Below are 17,801 nucleotides of genomic sequence, written 5' to 3' on the forward strand. Positions count from 1 at the left end.
GGTTCTCTTTCCTTTGTAGGCAGCTTAATTTTCCTGTCTCTAAGCTGTAAACTTTTCTTTTTCTCTTTAGAATTCAGAAATTTCACCAGGATATGTCTCGGTATGTGTTTCTTTTCAATATTCTTACTGACCTTTATTGGGACTTTGAAGTCTCAACTCTGTTTTTAGCTCAGGTTTCCCCCCCCCCCCCCCCTCCATTATTTCTTTAATTACTGCTTCTTCCATCCAATCCAGCCTCATACTGGATGTTGTATCTTCTGGATCTATTTTCCTATATTTTATCTTTCTTTCATATTTTTTGTTTGCTTTTCTACTTTATGTTCTGAGTAAATACCTCACTATACTTCTTTAATTTACCATTTCAGTTTTCATCATTTTTCCTTCTAGTATTCTCTTACTGTTGGTTTCATTATTGCAGTAGTCCTCCCTCATCTGCAGGGGATAAGTTCTAGGACTCCCAGTGGATGCCTGAAACTATAGATAGTATTGAACCTTATATACACTATGTTTTCTTCTATACATACATTCCTTTTCGCTTAAAAGAAACACTCTACAGCTTCTTTTTGACATATTTGAATTGCAACATCACTGCTTTTATGCTTTGGGGTCACTTAAATAAAATAAAAATTACTTGAACACAAGCACTGTACGATGCTTAGCAGTTGCCCTGATAACTGAGATGGCCACTAAGTGGCAAATGGGTGTATAGCATATACAGTGTGGGTATGCTTGACAAAGGGATGATTCATGCCCCTGGTGAGATGGTGTGAGGTTTCTTCATGCTGCCCAGTGTGGTGTGCATTTTGACATTTATGAATCGTTTATTTTTGGAATTTTCCATTTAATATTTTCAGACCACTGTTGACCACAGGTAATTGAAACTGTAGAAAATAAAAATGTGGATAAGGAGAACTGCTGTACTGGTTATTTGCAAGTGTGCTTTATTCTCTCTGCCTTTTTTTGTAGCAATTTCTCTTATTTTATTAATGCAGTACACCTTCAGATCTCTTAAATCTCACGATGGTTACTTATTCAATTTTTTTTAAAGGTTTCTGTGTTTTCATCTCATTGAGGTCTGCTTGATCTCCTTTACAGCTCCTAATCATCCTCATAACATATAATAATTTTCCATTGTCTTTGCATACTTATACATGAAAGTCTAGACTAGTCTAAGTTGATAATTGGTGTAGGCTTTCCCAACAGTTATAGATCAATGCTCGATTTCCCTGAATGGGCCTCACTCTTCCACTGCTTTCCTTTCTCACATCAAGGAAAAAGTAGGAGTTCAGAATTTTCACCAGGATATGTCTTGGTATGTGTTTCTTTTCAATATTCTTAGTGGTAGATGCCCACTTTATTTTATTTTTGTTAATCCTCACCCAAGGATATTTTTCCATTGACTTTTTAGAGAGAGTGGAAGGGAGAGATAGGGACAGAGAAAGAGGCACATCGATTAGTTGCTTCCTGCACCTACCCTGACCAGGGCTGGGGATTGAGTCTGCAACTGAAGTATGTGCCCTTGACCTGAATCAAACCCAGGACCTTTCAGTCCTCCGACCAATAGTCTATTCACTGAACCAACCAGCTAGGGTGATGCTCACCTTATGTAGCATGTAGGTGAAGCTACCTGTCTGTTTTGGGGAAAGTTTCCAAACCTTTTTGTATTTTATTGCTTGGAAGCTCTTCCAGCTGGTTCTCTAGAAGTAAGCCAGAAAATGGCACTGCTTGGCCAAATTGTTTTCTTTTCAAGCCCCTGCTTAGCTAGAATTCTGCCATCTAGCCCTCACACCTGGAGGTCTTTGGTGGGTTAACCTATCAATTTCAGTTCCACTCTGGTAGTTCATCAAACTTAAGAAGGTTTCAAGTGCTACCTGTTTAGGAAACAATTTAAATAAACGTTGCTTGTAGAGTAAGTTTCCATTTGCCATTTCTCATTCATTCATTCATTCATTCAACAAATATTTATTGAATAACTGCTTATGTCAGGAAACATCATGGAACGTACATTTTAGTAGAAAGACTAAAGTAACAAAACCTTTTCCCCTACTGCATGAGAATTTGACCTTTGGTTAACTTTCTAGGTCTGTTCCCTGGAAACCTGGTAGTGTCAACTATATTCCTAGGTAACACTGTTATGGTAAAAATGATCTCTGAGAAAATTGCATGTAGACTAGAAGGAACCCTAATGATGCAGACCCCATAGCTTTGGGCTCCATTTAGTACAGCGATTCTTATAACAGAGCATATCCCTTGTGGGGACACTGGAAGGAATGCCTATGGGTTCCATAGTGTATGGGTTGTTAGCACCTATGGAACATGATGCTTCTAAGCCAGGATGGTCTCCACACTTGCCTGATACAGATCTCATTTTGCACTCAACCTGGCAGCTTCAGAGTCACAGCTCCCTGACAAGCTCTGTGGGCTGCTGAGTGTACTGCTGCAAGGACTCCCAAAGAGGAGGACCATGACACTACACTGCCTGCAAGCTGTACTCCTTTGCTATATTCTTAGTGATTCTGGTGCCAAGGGTGGCCTCTGAGAGTCTTTGATTTTGAACGTCATTGAGCCCAATGGACACTGCAGTGTTTTAGTCGGGTCTTGGGATCCTGGCATATATTGCCCCCTAGGTCCATCAGCAGTCCTGTATTCTCCTAGAGGTAAATTTTTATAGTGTAATATGCTCATTCTCCTTTCATGTAGGCTCAGGATTCTTGGACTTTGGTCCCCACTCCTCGGTTCATACATTTCACAAGCAAATAACTTTTTTTTCTTTCATCCAGAGTTGACCTCCTATTTGGGATGTGTGAAAAGTTTTTACAGGAAGTGGATTTTTTTCAGAGGTAAGTATATTCCCTCTCTTCTAGTTAATTGAATCTTAGTTATGCAGAGAATATCATTTATAGAGTGACAAGAGCGATCACAAGCCAGAATTCTTGGTTTAGCCCATGTAGTCAACCTATTATCTGTGCCAGTGTACCCTCATTAGTGTATTTTCTTTAGTGGTATATAAACCTCTTTAACCATAGCTTCAAACCTAAACATACAACATTAGAATAATAAAAACATCCAAAATCATTTGAATTCAGCACTCAGCTGGACCATAAAAAGACAAGTATTATCTGGGAAAACTCACAAACTCTTGTTGAAAAGTCACAACTTGTCTGTTCTTAAATCAGTGTTTACACTTGCATATTTCTCTATAATCTACAAAAACTTATTCCAAAATAAAAATAACTTTTATTTTGGAGAATAGTTTTCTCAGTTCTGTATGATACAAATCAGTTAAAACAGATGCAGTAGATGAGTGGGAGTCCAGTTAGTGACCAAACCTGTGGTGTGCTGGCAATATAATACCAGGAGGGAGGCATTTATAGGATTTGAAAGCACTCCAGTAAATCTGATGGTTCATTCTGCTATCCCTTATTCCTACCACCATGAACTTTACCAAACCTGAGGTTTATATGATTGAACTTTCCAATTCTTTTTCATTTGGGTGATGATAGCTTCCTATAGGGCTGGGTTGCAATACCAACCTTCACCCATAGGTGCTGTTGTCCAGCAAATGAAGTCAAACTCAGCTCTCCAAGATTCTACCTTCAAATATGAACTAAGTTCATGCCTCTTGGTTTTAGGTTGTCTAAGGTAGTCTGTTTTTGCACAGTTGGGTTGCAGAGCTTTTTGGAAAGGTGACAACTTCTAAATTGCTAAAGTTCCTCATCTGTTTAGAGCTGTCAGTTTTTCTTAATTTAGTCTGTGAGTCCCTATACTGATGTCAACTCCTCAGTGATTTTTTTTTTTGATTTTTTTTTACTAACCCTTCCAAAAGGGTAAGTACTGTAGAATTGGTCAAAGCTTGGAATAAGTTAATTACCTTTTTTAAGCCTCAGTGAAATATCCTCTGAGTCTGAGTGTTCCTATCGCTTGAATATAAGAAGCTCATTAAGATAGTCCTTTTCTTCCCTTTCACTCACTGTTATGTCCCCAGTGTCTAGAATAGTACTTGGCATTTGATAAATCCTAAAGACATATTTATTAAATTAATTAATAAATCTATAACATAAAAAAATAATTCTAACAGTGCACAGGATTGCTGGGAAAATTAAGATAATATAAAATAGTTAGGAGTATACCTGGAATATAATGGGTTTTTCATAAATGAGGCTGTTATGAGGACCATGTCAGGAGGGCATAATTAGCTGGCTGTCTCAGTTGGGAACCATGAGCTCCTCTAGTTCGTTACTTTTGGGGCTTGGCAGATATTTGGGGCTCAGCCTGTGGCAAAATGAATGCATAGTCATTTGCTTCTGTTTGTTCCTCCAGGTGTTTCATCGCTGATTTGCCCCACTTGCAAGACAGCTTTGTGGACAAACTTCTTGACCTTATGCCCCGACTCATAACATCCAAACCTGCAGAAGTGGTCAAAATTCTACAGACCATGCTGCGGCAGAGTACCTTCCTGCACCTCCCGCTTCCAGAGCAGGTCAGGGTCTGTGTCATAGCCCTTCAGGCGAAGTCTGGCCAGACAGTCAGAGCTGCTCACCTTGATGAGCTTTCATGTTGGAGCCACGGGGCTAGGGCCTTTCTTCTGATTGGCTCCCACATGCCCACTCATTAGAGAAGGAGACAGAAAAGCAAAGATCTTTTTTGTTACCAGGGATGACCTGACTTTAGAATCATATTTTCTTCTTGTTTACAGATTCACAAAGCCTCAGCCACCATTATTGAGCCAGCAGGCGAGTCAGACAACCCTTTGCGGTTTACATCTGGGTTAGTGGTGGCCCTGGATGTTGATGCAACTCTGGAACATGTGCAGGATCCTCAGAGCACTGTGAAGGTCCAGGTCTGTCAGTGTTTGGTTCCCATAGAGCTTCTATACTGAGTGTGTGACAAAGCATTTAACTTTAGCACCCCCCTTGCCTGGCCTGTGTGGCTCAGTGGTTGAGTGTTGACTTGTGAACCAGGAGGTCACAGGTTCGATTCCCAGTCAGGGCACATGCCTGAGTTTTAGGCTTGATCCCCACTGAGGGGCCTGCAGGAAGCGGCCAATCAATGATTCTCTCTCATCATTGATGTTTCTATCTCTCTCTCCCTCTCCCTTCCCCTCTGAGCACAATAGGGAGAGAGCGATAGAAACATCAACGATGAGAGAGAATCATCAATCGGCTACCTCCTGCATCCCCCCTATTAGGGATCAGACCCGCAACCCAGGCCTGTGCCCTTGACCTGAATTGAGCTCGGGACCCTTCAGGTGCTCTATCGACTGAGCCAAACCAGCTAGGGCTAAAAATATATTAAAAAAAAAAATAACTTTAGCACCACTTTCATCTCCACCTGAGGATGGAAACGGGAGAAAGAAGAGAGGGGTCTTTTTGGAAAAGGGCCTGGGCTTGAATCCCAACTTACTTTTGAGTGTGGTCTGGTGCAAGTTACCTTAAATGCTTCTACAGCTAACAGACAGGAATAGCTGACATTGAAATGAGATGATGCATACAAAGCCCCTGGTGCCCACTAAGGATTCACTAAATGACAGGGCCTTTTCTATTCTTACTAGGTGAGGATAAGACTTGATCTTTTCAGGGCTTCAAGCAAGCTACAACAAAGTTCTTTTCAGCTGTCGGGTGGGTCAGCTTGGCGAACAAAACTTGTAGGTGGGAAAAAAGCAGTCGTAGGGAGTATTCTTTTCCAAGTTAGAGATAGATATATTAGAGACATGAGAGATGTATTAGAGGTACTAATCAGTTTAGACAGTCTGCAATTAAGCCCCATAAAAAGCAGTACCCATTTATCCATCCATCCATTCTTCCTTCTTTCCATGCATAATGTTTACTCTATTGTACATGCTAAGTGCTAGTGTTGCAAAGGTAATCATGTCAGTATTCCTGCCTTCAGGATGCTCAGTTTCAAGGATAGATAGACAAATGGTTCTAGCCAAGAACCTAGAGTTATAGAGAGAAAATTACTTTTCCTCCCCTACAGGGTTATTCAATTTTTGACGTATAAAAATTTGCAATATACTTAAAAAAATTTTTGGAAAATATTCTGGAGAGGCTCTTAATTTGGAGAGTGTGGTGGAGGTTGAGGAAAACAGGCTTTGTGGAGATGTAAGGTCTGAAAGGATGAATAAGAGCAAAGGATAAGGGCAAAAGGAGGAATCCTGGACAGGAAGGGATATGAAGAAAAATAGGGATACAAGCACGGCAACTGTAATCAGGACAGAAAAACAGCCTGGAGCAGGCAGGGAAGAGCTAAGGATGAATCAGGAGATGATATTTGCTTCTGGTGTCAGTAGAGGAAAAAAACTTCTAGCTTCCCCGCAGGAATTATTATAAATCATGAGAACTTCAGAGAACTAATTCTGAGCTGGCTGTGAAGTCGTGTTGCAGTTGGTTTTTTATTTTATGGATACCCCCCTTGAATCCCCTAACACACACACACATTAGTGGTTTTCACCCTAGCTGTACTTTAAAATTATTTTTATTTTTCATTTTATTTATTGATTTGAGAGAGAGACTGGAAAGGAGAGAGAAACATCGATTTGTTGTTCCCCTTATTAATGCATTCGTTGGTTGATTCTTGTGTGTGCCCTGACTGGCAGTTGAACCCTCAGCCTTGGTGTATCGGGGCGACGTTGAGCTACACAACCAGGGCCCCCTAGCTGCACTTTAGAATTATTCAGAAACCATTAAGAAGTGCTGATGTACAGGCCTCAGTCTACACCGGTTAAATCAGAATCCTAAGTGTAGGTCCATTGGGTACCAGATTTTGTTTGTTTTTGAGCTCATAGGTGATTCTAATGTATACGGTTTCACATTGTTCCTGAAAAAATGTTCACTGACCAACTCAGCATGAATGAGATTGTAGAAAGACACTTAAGGGTCATCTGCACTGGAAAACCCCTTCCAGAGCAGCTCCATTACACGCATGGCCAAACTCTGCAGTCGGGGAGATGGGAAACACTGCCTGGTCATGAGGCGGCTCTGCTGATTGCTGAGTGCTATCCGGTCCAGCCATCGGGCCTGAACAATGCTCCTGTTCTGGACAGAGCTTAGGTGTTGGGGATGTAGCAGTGAATACCACTGAGATTATGTCACGATTATATTCTCATTTAAAATCATGTATATCAGCTCTTTAAAGCAGAATGTGCAGGAACGTCATTCAATCACACTTCGGTGAGCCCAATTCAGGCCTACTAGATTACACCTTATGATAGAGGAGGTGTGATTTTTCTTTTTTTTTAGGTTTTCTGAAATTCAGCATATAATTCATAGTGGCCATTTTCTTCCCTTGACCTACTTGGGCCACAGATTTATAAGCTGTCCTTGGGAGCAATGAATGAAGGCTTCCAGTGGCCATTTCACAGAATGGTCAGGGCCTTTCACCCCGGGCACATTTGCTGAGAACTCTGGGAAATTCTGCTACCTTTATCATTCTCTTTCCATGCTCATTACTGTTTCAGCCCTCCCTGTCCCTCCTTAAAAAAAATGAGCCCTGGCTGGTTTGGCTCAGTGGATAGAGCGTCGGCCTGCGGACTCAAGGGTCCCAGGTTCGATTCCGGTCAAGGGCATGTACCTGGGTTGCGGGCACATCCCCAGTGGGGAGTGTGCAGGAGGCAGCTGATTGATGTTTCTCTCTCATCGATGTTTCTAACTCTCTATCCCTCTCCCTTCCTCTCTGTAAAAAAATCAATAAAATATATATATTTTTAATAATGAAACCCAGGGAGCATTTGAGATATTGCTTCCCAACAATTTTCAGTTTGGTGCAAATAAAATCTTACAAAAATTCCAAAAAAAAATTAAGCCCAAGTATTGTCCTTAAAGATACAAAGAATCAGGAAGCTGGGATACCTGCATCTTTTTTCTGTAATAGATTTGGGGCCAGGAGATATAGTAGTAAGTAGAAGCTTTAAGAAGAAGGGTACAGCCGAGACCGGTTTGGCTCAGTGGATAGAGTGTCGGCCTGCGGACTGGGGGGTCCCAGGTTCGATTCCGGTCAAGGGCATGTACCTGGGTTGCGGGCACATCCCCAGTAGGGGATGTGCAGGAGGCGGCTGATCGATGTTTCTCTCCCATCGATGTTTCTGACTATCTCTCTCCCTTCCTCTCTGTAAAAAATCAATAAAATATATTTAAAAAAAAAGAAGAAGAAGGGTACAAAGGGGAGCTAAGATCTATGAAGATATGAAATGAGGTTATGGGGCAGGAGCTGAGACACACCTCCTAGTTTCAAATTGAAAGACCCATGCAGTTCCCTACTTTGCCTATCAGTATATTTACATAGTGTCGGTCCTATGTGGTTCCAGGATAAGCTTCATTGTTCATCTAGTTCCTGTGTACGCTGTGCAGTGTAATAGGCCCTTTCCACAGACAGCTCTGGGGCCCCCTGAGATGCTGAGGAAAGAACGCTGGCAGTTTGTGAGATTTGAAAAACTGGCCAGTGATTAGAGCCGTCCCTTCATGAGCACTGTCTCTGTAGAAAGGGACAGACAAACTACTTGTAATCTCGTGAAGAGAATACAGCTACAAAATTACTCTTAATGCTTGGTGGATGGTCATGGCTTCTGGGCCACAAAATGACTCAGAGGCAGGAGGGAGAGAGTCATCCTGGTGGGCTCCTGGGAAGGCTTTTCCTATCACTAGGATTAATATTTTCCCTGTCTAAGACACCTTATGAGAGACACTTTATTCCTCTTACTTGTTCACCATGGATTCAGGACACATTACCAAACACTGCTTTGTGCTGGGGCTGGGGCTCTAAAGATGTCAGCAGTGTGGCCCTCTGTTCAAGGAGCAGTCTTTTGTAAGGGCTCTTGTCATCTCTCTTTTCCTCTTGTTATGGGGTTCACAGCAGATGTCACCAGCCATTTTCTTAAAAGCTCATGGCTCTTTCTGCCTCTTTTTCTCATTTCTGTTACCTCGTAGGTCTTATATCCAGATGGCCAGGCTCAGATGATCCACCCCAAGCCTGCAGACTTCCGGAATCCTGGCCCAGGGCGGCACCGGCTCATCACTCAGGTGTATCTCTCCCACACTGCCTGGACAGGTGAGGAGTCGGTGGGCCAGCGTGGGCAGGAAAATATGCTCCTGGGGATCACACCCACCCTTAGGCATCTGAGTTTTCACATGGTCGAATCAGGCCTGCTGAGAGTTGTACTTGATTTCTTAGGCAGCTTAACATCTCGAACCGGGTACATCTAGACTAATTTGCTGCATTGCTTTGATTGCAAGAGGCACAGGATTTTGTCAGATGATATACAGGTTACAGTAGAATGGCGTCTCATGGAAAGAGCCCTGGGCTGGATGCCAGGAGACTTATATTCCTGTCCTAACTCTGCCACTGACTTACTGCATAACCTTGGACGAGCCACTCTCCCTTCTGAATATTTCCTCACCTTTCCAATGAAGATGGTAATTCCCAGTCTACTAGTTAGTTCTGAGATTGCTTTGTCTGGAAATTAAACAGTTTTGTATTTCTTACCAGACATTTAAATTCATTCTCTTTTTATATCTGAACAATTCAGTTCATTCCCCCAAAACAAGTAAAATGACAGCAGTTCCTGTCCTCCCCTCCTACATCGGCTGGTTTGTGGGGTAACACAAAATAAGATGATGTGATTTAGGCATGCTTTACCCTCCCTACAGCAGCTGAAGAGAGCCTCGATAACTTGTGAAAAGACAGGGAGTTTGCATAGTTTGTTTGTTTTTTAATTCGTAAGAATAAAATGGGAGAACACAAGTGCAAAGACATTACATTTCAAGCATTGCTTTGGAAACTTGAAAAGGAGACTCGGTCAACAGAACCTAAAATGGGGGGGAGAATTGGCTTCACTGGTATTTCCTAAATCATTCAAGATGGTTCAGAAGCATGGCCGTTACTGGAGAAAGTGTTTAATGCCACCAAGTTTGGTTTATTTTAGAAATTAGATGCTTTCTGGGATTTTCTTTCACTGTATTTTAAAATACATCAGTAACTATTGAATGCCATTATTAATGGTTTCCCTCTATCAGGGGTATTAGGTTATAAGTGTTAGTTATAGGTGACTTTATAAAGTTTTCAACAAAGAAGAAATGCTGTTGAATCTCAGGGCAGCCCCCTTGGGGGACTGGTGACCCTGGGCCTGGCACTAGTCCTGAGGGAGCATCCAGCAATGCTTTCATCCCTCATTCCATAACCTTGCTGCCTGGAATGTTTCTGTACTAGTTGCCAAACCTCTAGCCCAGCCATGGGCAAACTACGGCCCACGGGCCGGATTCGGCCCGTTTGAAATGAATAAAACTAAAAAAAAAAAAAAAAAAAAAAAAGGACCGTACCCTTTTATGTAATGATGTTTACTTTGAATTTATATTAGTTCACACAAACACTCCATCCATGCTTTTGTTCTGGCCCTCCGGTCCAGTTTAAGAACCCATTGTGGCCCTCGAGTCAAAAAGTTTGCCCACCCCTGCTCTAGCCCCACAGGAAGGTAGAATTGCTTTTTCTAATCCCTTCTGATGAACAGATTCTAGATGTGGGGAACAGGCTGTGGGACAGCCTTGTCATGGAAAGTCCATGGCTTGAGGTGCATATCACAACATGCTAGAGCTCAAAGGAGCTTGAAAGGTGCTGGGGGGCCTACTTACCTGCCCCTGGTCATATAGCAAGTCGTTGTCTGAACCAGGACTACAATCCAGGTACCTTGAGCCCGAAGAATTATAACTCATCTAGGATCACTTACTTTCTCTGAGAGTTTGCTACCCAATCACTATTATAAATCTTTTATAATTCTCTGCGTGGCACTTACTAATGTTAGATGTTTTCTCGTTTTTTTACTGCCTTTCTCTCCAATTAGAATGTAGGTTCCTCTAGAGCCGAGAACTTAATTGTTTTTACATCTGTATCCTCAATTCTTCTATATCCTATGTCCCTAATACCTAACATAATAGGTGCTCAACAAATAATGAAAATTGAATATAGGATTTTAAATGTGCACTTAAAATTCATTAAATCCTTAGACCAACTTTCTGGGGGTAATTAGTATTCTATTCTTCATTTTATGGGTGTATAAATGGAGGCCCACTTAGCTGGTCCATGGTGGTACTGAGCTCCCACTCAGATTTCCTAACTCCCAAATCCCTTATTTTTTTCTACTATTCCATGCTTCTGACCTGGGACACTAAGGTGAAACATTCTGAGTGTACCTCTGCCTCCTTCTTCTAATCCAGGAGATGGGCTCTGGTGTTGGTAGGGAGCTCTTCCGCCCAGTCCCTCACAGCTCCCTACAAGTGGCCTGACCTCTGGGAGGCAGGGTGCTCCCAAGTCAGAAGCTTTGAGTCACATAGACCAGGTTCCAAATCCTCTCCCTTGCTGTGTGACCCTGAGCAAGTTATTTTACCTCTCTATCTTACTTATCTCTAAGATGGGAGTAAGAATGATACCTCATAAGAGAGATATTCTTCCAGAATATGACAAGTAGGTGGCATGATTTGTCACAGATGATCTTTTGTCTCTTTCTCCCAGTCTCCTCCCTCTTCTTTTCTCTCCTTTCCCTCTTCTTCCGATGGCAGTGACTTGAATTGTCATTCTTACCCCAGTCTTAAGCGAAGGCATAATGACCAGGTGGAGTTTGTCCTCTGACCTTACCAGGGTTTGGCTCTTGAAAGTGCTGTGAGCCAACGCTGGGTTCTGGTCAGTGGTTGGCAACAGCCATCTGGGACAAAAGAGGAAAACATAGTGGGGAGCTGAAACTGGGTCTGGTACCAGAGAGTAATGCTGGTTTCATCAGATACACTCAAGGCTGGTATAATTATGTGGGCGTGTCTCACCACATGAACGCTGGTCAGTGGTGATGCTCAGGTGCTGCTCTCTGGGCTTGGTGATGTTGCTCTGGCTGCCTGTAAGCCTTTCCTGGAAGATGGCAGTTCAGTCTCTGCTTTCATTTCCAGGGAGAAGTTAGGAAGAGTTTTGGGGGGCATTGAGAAGTCCTGGGACCTCTGCCCTGTTCATTTAGATCCATCCAGCCCTCATTCCTGCCAAATGAACTTCTGAGCCTCGGCTCATCTCTAACACTTGTACTTTTTGTTCCAGATACAAAATTAAGAAAGACATCCCAAACCCATGCTGTTCCTAGCCTTTGAACTTGCCCTTACGTTTTTGTGAAATCCTCTCCCCCTTCTTTATTGAAGCCACATGGTAATAGAAACATTAATTGCTTCGGTGTTTGAGCTGGGCCCAAATTCTGTCACTGCCCAGGTGTGGGTATGGGCAGTCACTTAGAACCTCTCAGAGCCTTGGAACTTTTTTGGGATTATGACAGTTTATTTCATGGTGTGGCAGGGTGAGAATTCTTGAGGTTATGTGCTTAGCACAGAGCAGTCCTGGGCTCCCTGCCCAGTGCTTCTTACAGACTCTATTAGAGCATGTACTGTGCTCTGTGCAGCTGTCTCTGTCTCCTCAGCCAAATGGTCAGCAACTTGAGGGAGGTCTTTCACTGGGGACTTCCACCTGCATGCACCAGTTCAGTATCGGAGTGTCACATCCTAAAGGACAGAAGGTTTAATGAAATGATTCTAGGTCCCTAAAACATGTTCCTATTCATGGGGAGAATGGTTTTTGTCAGAACCATTGCCTAACAGAGGCCTCCTCTCCACTGATACAGTGGAGTGTGCGGTGCACGCAGCCCTGCGGCCTGAGGTCAGCTGCGCAGGAAGAGCTTGGTTATCTGGGCATGAGAATCGGCCACATGCGTCCTTGTGGGCCTCTGTCTGGAGGCTGGAAGCCCTCTACGGAAGCTTTGTAGCTTGCTCTGATCCTCAGCAGCTGTGGTGGGAGCCTACAGAGGCCTGAGCAGTAGGTGGTGGCAAAGAAGCAGGCTGAGGGTCAGCCTCACAGGATGTAGGCTGGGAAAGTGTTTGTTTGGTGGAGGGAAGGGAGGGATGTGGACAGATGAAGAAGTGTTCTTGAAACCCTACTGCTTCCATCTTTGATGTTGCTTTTATATGACATTTCACCCTCGTTCTAACCATGCCCAGTCAGAAGATTTCTTGTGTCTTTTATTCCAGAACCATGCCAGGTGGAAGTGAGGCTGCTGTTGGCCTACAACTCCAACTCGCGCATTCCAAAATCCCCCTGGATGGAGGGGGGCGAGATATCGGCACAGGCGGAAACCAGCATTGAGGGCACCATCCCCTTCAGCAAGTCTGTAAAAGTTTACATAATGCCCAAGCCCACCAGGCGCTGAGTCACAAGCAGTCTTTATAGCCTTGAAGGCCCTTCTTAGGGATCAGAGTGAGCCAGAGCCAGGAGGACTTCACCTGGAAATGGCGTATTGGCATAAGGAGAAACAAGTGACCCTTAGAGTCTCACCTGGTATCAGACACAGATAAATTATTTTGCATTAAGAAAACAAAAACCTTCCTACTCACCCCCATTCCTCCCTATAATAAAGTTGAGAAACCACCCAACTGGACCTTAAAGAAATTTGTGTGGTTTAGGTTCAACATTTTCTCCGTATGCTTCTATTCCTCGGGTGTGAAACAAAGATCCAATTTTCTAGCCACCTCCAAAGAACCAGTTATGAGTCATAATCTTTTTTCTTAAAGCAATAGTCTGCGGGGCCAACTCCAGAGCAGCTTCCACAGCTGTACTTTTTCACCATAGACAGTTCCTGAATGGCCTTCAACATCATTATCTGCCTGAGAGGCTCCTTCCATAACTCAGGCAATAGCTGGGCCAAGGACTGAATGAACAGCTGAACAATGAATCATTTCCATCCTTGAAGGGGATTCTTGATCTTGTCTGCCATTATCCTTAGACCCAAAATAAAATAAAAGGACTGTATTTTAGAAGAGAAATGGGATCATGCGAAAGCAGGATCCAGCGTAAGAAATAAAGCCACTTCCCAGTACATCTCTGATGACTCCAGTGTTGGAATTGCATGTGAGTTAAAGGTGCAGTTGGGTGTAAGAACAGTAAGTCCTCCAGAGAAGTTAATGGGTAAGGGCCTGTACCATGTTCTTTACCTGTCATATAATCCTCACAACAGCCAGGTGACACTTAAGAGGTTAAGTCACTGGTAGGAAAACTACAGTAACTAGTAAAGCTTTATTCATTCAGATCCCACTTGATTCCAAAGACCTGAGCTGCACCACCACAGGGGAAGTACAAGAGCCTTCAAATCCTCAGCCCTCGATTCCCGTTTCATAATCTGTGAAATACAGATAATGATACCTTAAGGATTACTAGATGGGATTAATTAACACATTGTATGCGGGAAACTTCTTTATACGTTTTACGTTGACTGGTAGTAGAGCATGAGACACGTATTAATACGTTTTTTATAGACTAGCGGTAGAATGCGGGTAACGTATAAATACGTTTATTTTTTTATTGCTCTAAAGGGATGCTAACATGCAGATATACGAATTCCAAAGGACAAAATTTGGGTCTCTAACACATACAGTGGTGAATTATGTATGTACTTCAGGTATAACGGTAATCTATTCAACTGCATAGAGTCATCCCTTCACACAATTCTCTGCCTCGCCACGCATTCAGTGCGATTCTAAGAAAAATAATTCAGTATACATTTTATAGTAAATCACAAAAAGTTTCATTGAAAAAAATATGTAAAACTAAAGTTATCGTAATTTTACTGAACGTTGCCATTTGCGCAAAAAATTAGCAAAAATGGCCTGCACCACCCGTTAGCGCGCGATAAAAACTACCCGCAAACAATGTGTTAATAATGCTTGATAGAATCTGAATATGTGACCAGTCTTGATCGTATTTGGTGCTTGGAAATCTAATTAAAATAATGGCAAGATCAGAAGTAGAGTTAGCATTTGAATTCAGGCATGATTGACTTTTGGTTTAATGTACTATTTTATTTATGTATTTATTTGAAAAATTTTTAATTGTTTTTAGAGAGAGGAAGGGAGAACGAGAGAAACATCAATGTGAGAAAAACGTTGATCAGTTGCCTCCTGTATGCACCCCAACTGGGGAACAAACCCACAATCTAGGTATATGACCTGACCAGGAATGGAATCCATGACCTTTCGGTGCACAGGACAAGCTCCAATCAACTGAGCCACATCGGCCAGGGCTGGTTTAATGCACTTTAATGTGTTCCCGGTAGGGTTTAAGCCTGTACATGAGTTAACTCATTTAACCCTCACAACCACCCTATGAAGCAGGTACTATTCTCTTCATTTGATTAAAGCAATTGAAGTTCAGAGAAGTAAATAACTGCAGAGGTTACACAGCTAGTAAAGGACAGAGCTGGACTCTGAACCCAGGCTGTCTGGCTCCAGGAGGTCATAATCATTATAGACGGTCTGGAGGGAGAAAGATCATCTCCAAGGAGCTGACTTCCTAGTGTGCTCGCCTGTTTTGTACATCTCAAGGACGAGCCATCAGCAGGCTCTTGTGTGACAACAATCGATGCCCTGAAGAGAGTGCATGCCTTGGAGACAAAATGAAGCGTGACGCCAGGCTGAATAATACCATGGCCCTGACACAGGCATCTAATGAGGATCGTGGATTGGAGCATGGACAGCAACATTAAGACCCATGGCTGCTGACGGAGCCCCTTATGCCATGGCTATAGAAAGCCTTTGAAGGAAAGAATATGTTGGATTCTTTTCAGATATAGTACTCCTTTTATAAAAATCCTTTTACAGGTGGGGAAACTGAGGCTTTGAGGTAATGCCTTTCTCCTAAGCGGCAAAGCCAGGACTTGATTTTAGGTCTTAAAAACCAAAATATAGTATTTTTTTCACCAAAGATGGAGCTATTCTGAGGGGCAGATTTTGGCTTAGTATCAGGATGTTTTAAAACTGTAAATATTGAATGGGCTGCACTAGGAGATAAGGAATTCTCCATGCTGATGTGTTCAAGCAGAGGTTGAACAAGCTCCTGACAAGTTTGTTCCGAAGGAATTCAAATATATGAAAGGTTGGGCTCAACCTTTTAAATTCCTTTTACCCTGAATTCTCAGGTTCTATGAAATGAGAATCTTGATATTTCTGCATCTGGTTCCACACTTTCTCACCAAAGTGAAATAATGGCACACTACAAAGACAGGAAGGGAGCATAAAGATCACTGGTGTGGTGCCTTCATTTTACAATGAAGTGCAAACCCAGAGAGACTGAGTTAGTGCTGAAGCCGAGGCCGAGACCCAGGCCTCCTGATTTGGGTCCACTCTGGTTTTCATCACAGGAGTCTATTCTGTCTTTGCCAGCAGTCTGCACTGCACCCGGCAGTCAAAGCCAGAAACCTGTGTGTCCCTTTGGACTCCTTCCTCACCCCTCCTAGAAAAAATAGTCGTCAAGTCCCTTAGATTCTATTCTGGAAATGTAGATCGATTCAATCTCCTTCTCATTATACTTACTATTTCTATCCTGATGCAGGCCATCAGCATCTCTCCTAAAAGGTAGCATTGGCTTTAATGATCTTGTCACAAATCTTACCCCCTTCAGCCCATTCTTCACACAGCTGTCAAAGTAATCTTTCTAAAACCCAGACCTCATCACACCATTCCTCTGCTTAAAACCCTTTAAGTGGATCACTTCTGGTCCCAGCATAAAGTCTAAACTATCCTTGAAGGATCTTCAGGCCCTTCTATCTTCTCCAGCCACATCCTCCCAGGGTTAGGGTTAGGGTTAGGGTTAGGGTTTTAGGGTTAGGGTTAGGTCCAGACATTTCTCTGTACTTATCTAGATGTAATTACCGGCAGTTGTTTCCAGCACCCACCATGCTTTCTCTCACCTCAGACCTTTGACCTGCTGAGCCCTGGGTTAGGGTTAGGGTTAGTGTTGGGGTTGGGGTTAGGGTTAGGGTTAGGGTTGGTAGGGGTAGGGTGAGGGTTGGTAGGGGTAGGGGTAGGGTTGTTTTAGGGTTAGGGTTTGGGGGTTTTGAGGTTGTGGTTAGGGTTAGGGATTTAAGGTTAGGGTTTTAGGGTTGGGGTTAGGGTTAGGGTTTTTTAAAAAATATATTTTATTGATTTTTTACAGAGAGGAAGGGAGGGGGATAAAGAGTTAGAAACATTGATGAGAGAGAAACATCGATCAGCTGCCTCCTGCACACCCCCTACTGGGGAAGTGCCCGCAACTAAGGTACATGGCCTTGACCAGAATTGAACCTGGGACCCTTGAGTCCGCAGGCCAACGCTCTATCCACTGAGCCAAACCGGTCAGGGCAGGGTTAGGGTTAGGGTTAGGGTTTTAGGGTTAGGGTTAGGGTTAGGGTGGTTAGGGTTAGGGTGGTTAGGGTTAGGGTGGTTAGGGTTAGGGTGGTTAGGGTTAGGGTTATGGGGGTTAGGGTTAGGTTAGGGTTATGGTTTTAGGGTTAGGGTTAGGGGGTTAGGGTTTTTTTTTTTTAATATATTTTATTGATATTTTACAGAGAGGAAGGGAGGGGGATAAAGAGTTAGAAACATCGATGAGAGAGAAACATCGATCAGAGAGAAACATCGATCAGCTGCCTCCTGCACGCCCCCTACTGGGGATGTGCCCGCAACTAAGGTACATGCCCTTGACCGGAATTGAACCTGGGACCCGTGAGTTCGCAGGCCGATGCTCTATCCACTGAGCCATACCGGTCAGGGCAGGGTTAGGGTTAGTGTTAGGGTTTTAGGGTTAGGGTTAGGGTTTTAGGGTTAGGGTTAGGGTTTTAGGGTTAGGGTTGTTAGGGTTTTAGGGTTAGGGTGGTTAGGGTTAGGGTTAGGGTGGTTAGGGTTAGGGTGAGGGTGAGGGTGAGGGTTAGGTCTCGACATTTCTCCATACTTCTCCAGCTGTAATTACTGGCAGTTGTTTCCAGCACC

The 17,801-nt window shown here is 43.2% G+C and overlaps 1 protein-coding gene across 4 annotated transcripts in view; it reads left to right on the forward strand.

Annotated features, from left to right (window-relative positions):
- Window positions 1-13,439, forward strand: part of INTS4 (integrator complex subunit 4) — a 93,321-nt gene extending 79,882 nt beyond the window's left edge. Inside the window, exons 19-24 of one of the 4 annotated variants that reach the window (XM_059708354.1) lie at window positions 71-100; window positions 2,781-2,840; window positions 4,321-4,486; window positions 4,697-4,840; window positions 8,922-9,042; window positions 13,038-13,439. In XM_059708354.1, coding sequence (XP_059564337.1) covers window positions 71-100; window positions 2,781-2,840; window positions 4,321-4,486; window positions 4,697-4,840; window positions 8,922-9,042; window positions 13,038-13,216 — 700 coding nt within the window. In that variant the 3' untranslated portion in view covers window positions 13,217-13,439. The remainder of the gene's footprint in view (window positions 1-70; window positions 101-2,780; window positions 2,841-4,320; window positions 4,487-4,696; window positions 4,841-8,921; window positions 9,043-13,037) is intronic. The other 3 variants (XM_059708355.1, XM_059708356.1, XM_059708358.1) reach the window with 3 other exon arrangements.
- Window positions 13,440-17,801: the final 4,362 nt, after the last annotated feature.

The sequence above is a fragment of the Myotis daubentonii genome, chromosome 9 (assembly GCF_963259705.1).
Source record: "Myotis daubentonii chromosome 9, mMyoDau2.1, whole genome shotgun sequence".
In the NCBI taxonomy this organism is placed as follows: Eukaryota; Metazoa; Chordata; class Mammalia; order Chiroptera; family Vespertilionidae; genus Myotis; species Myotis daubentonii.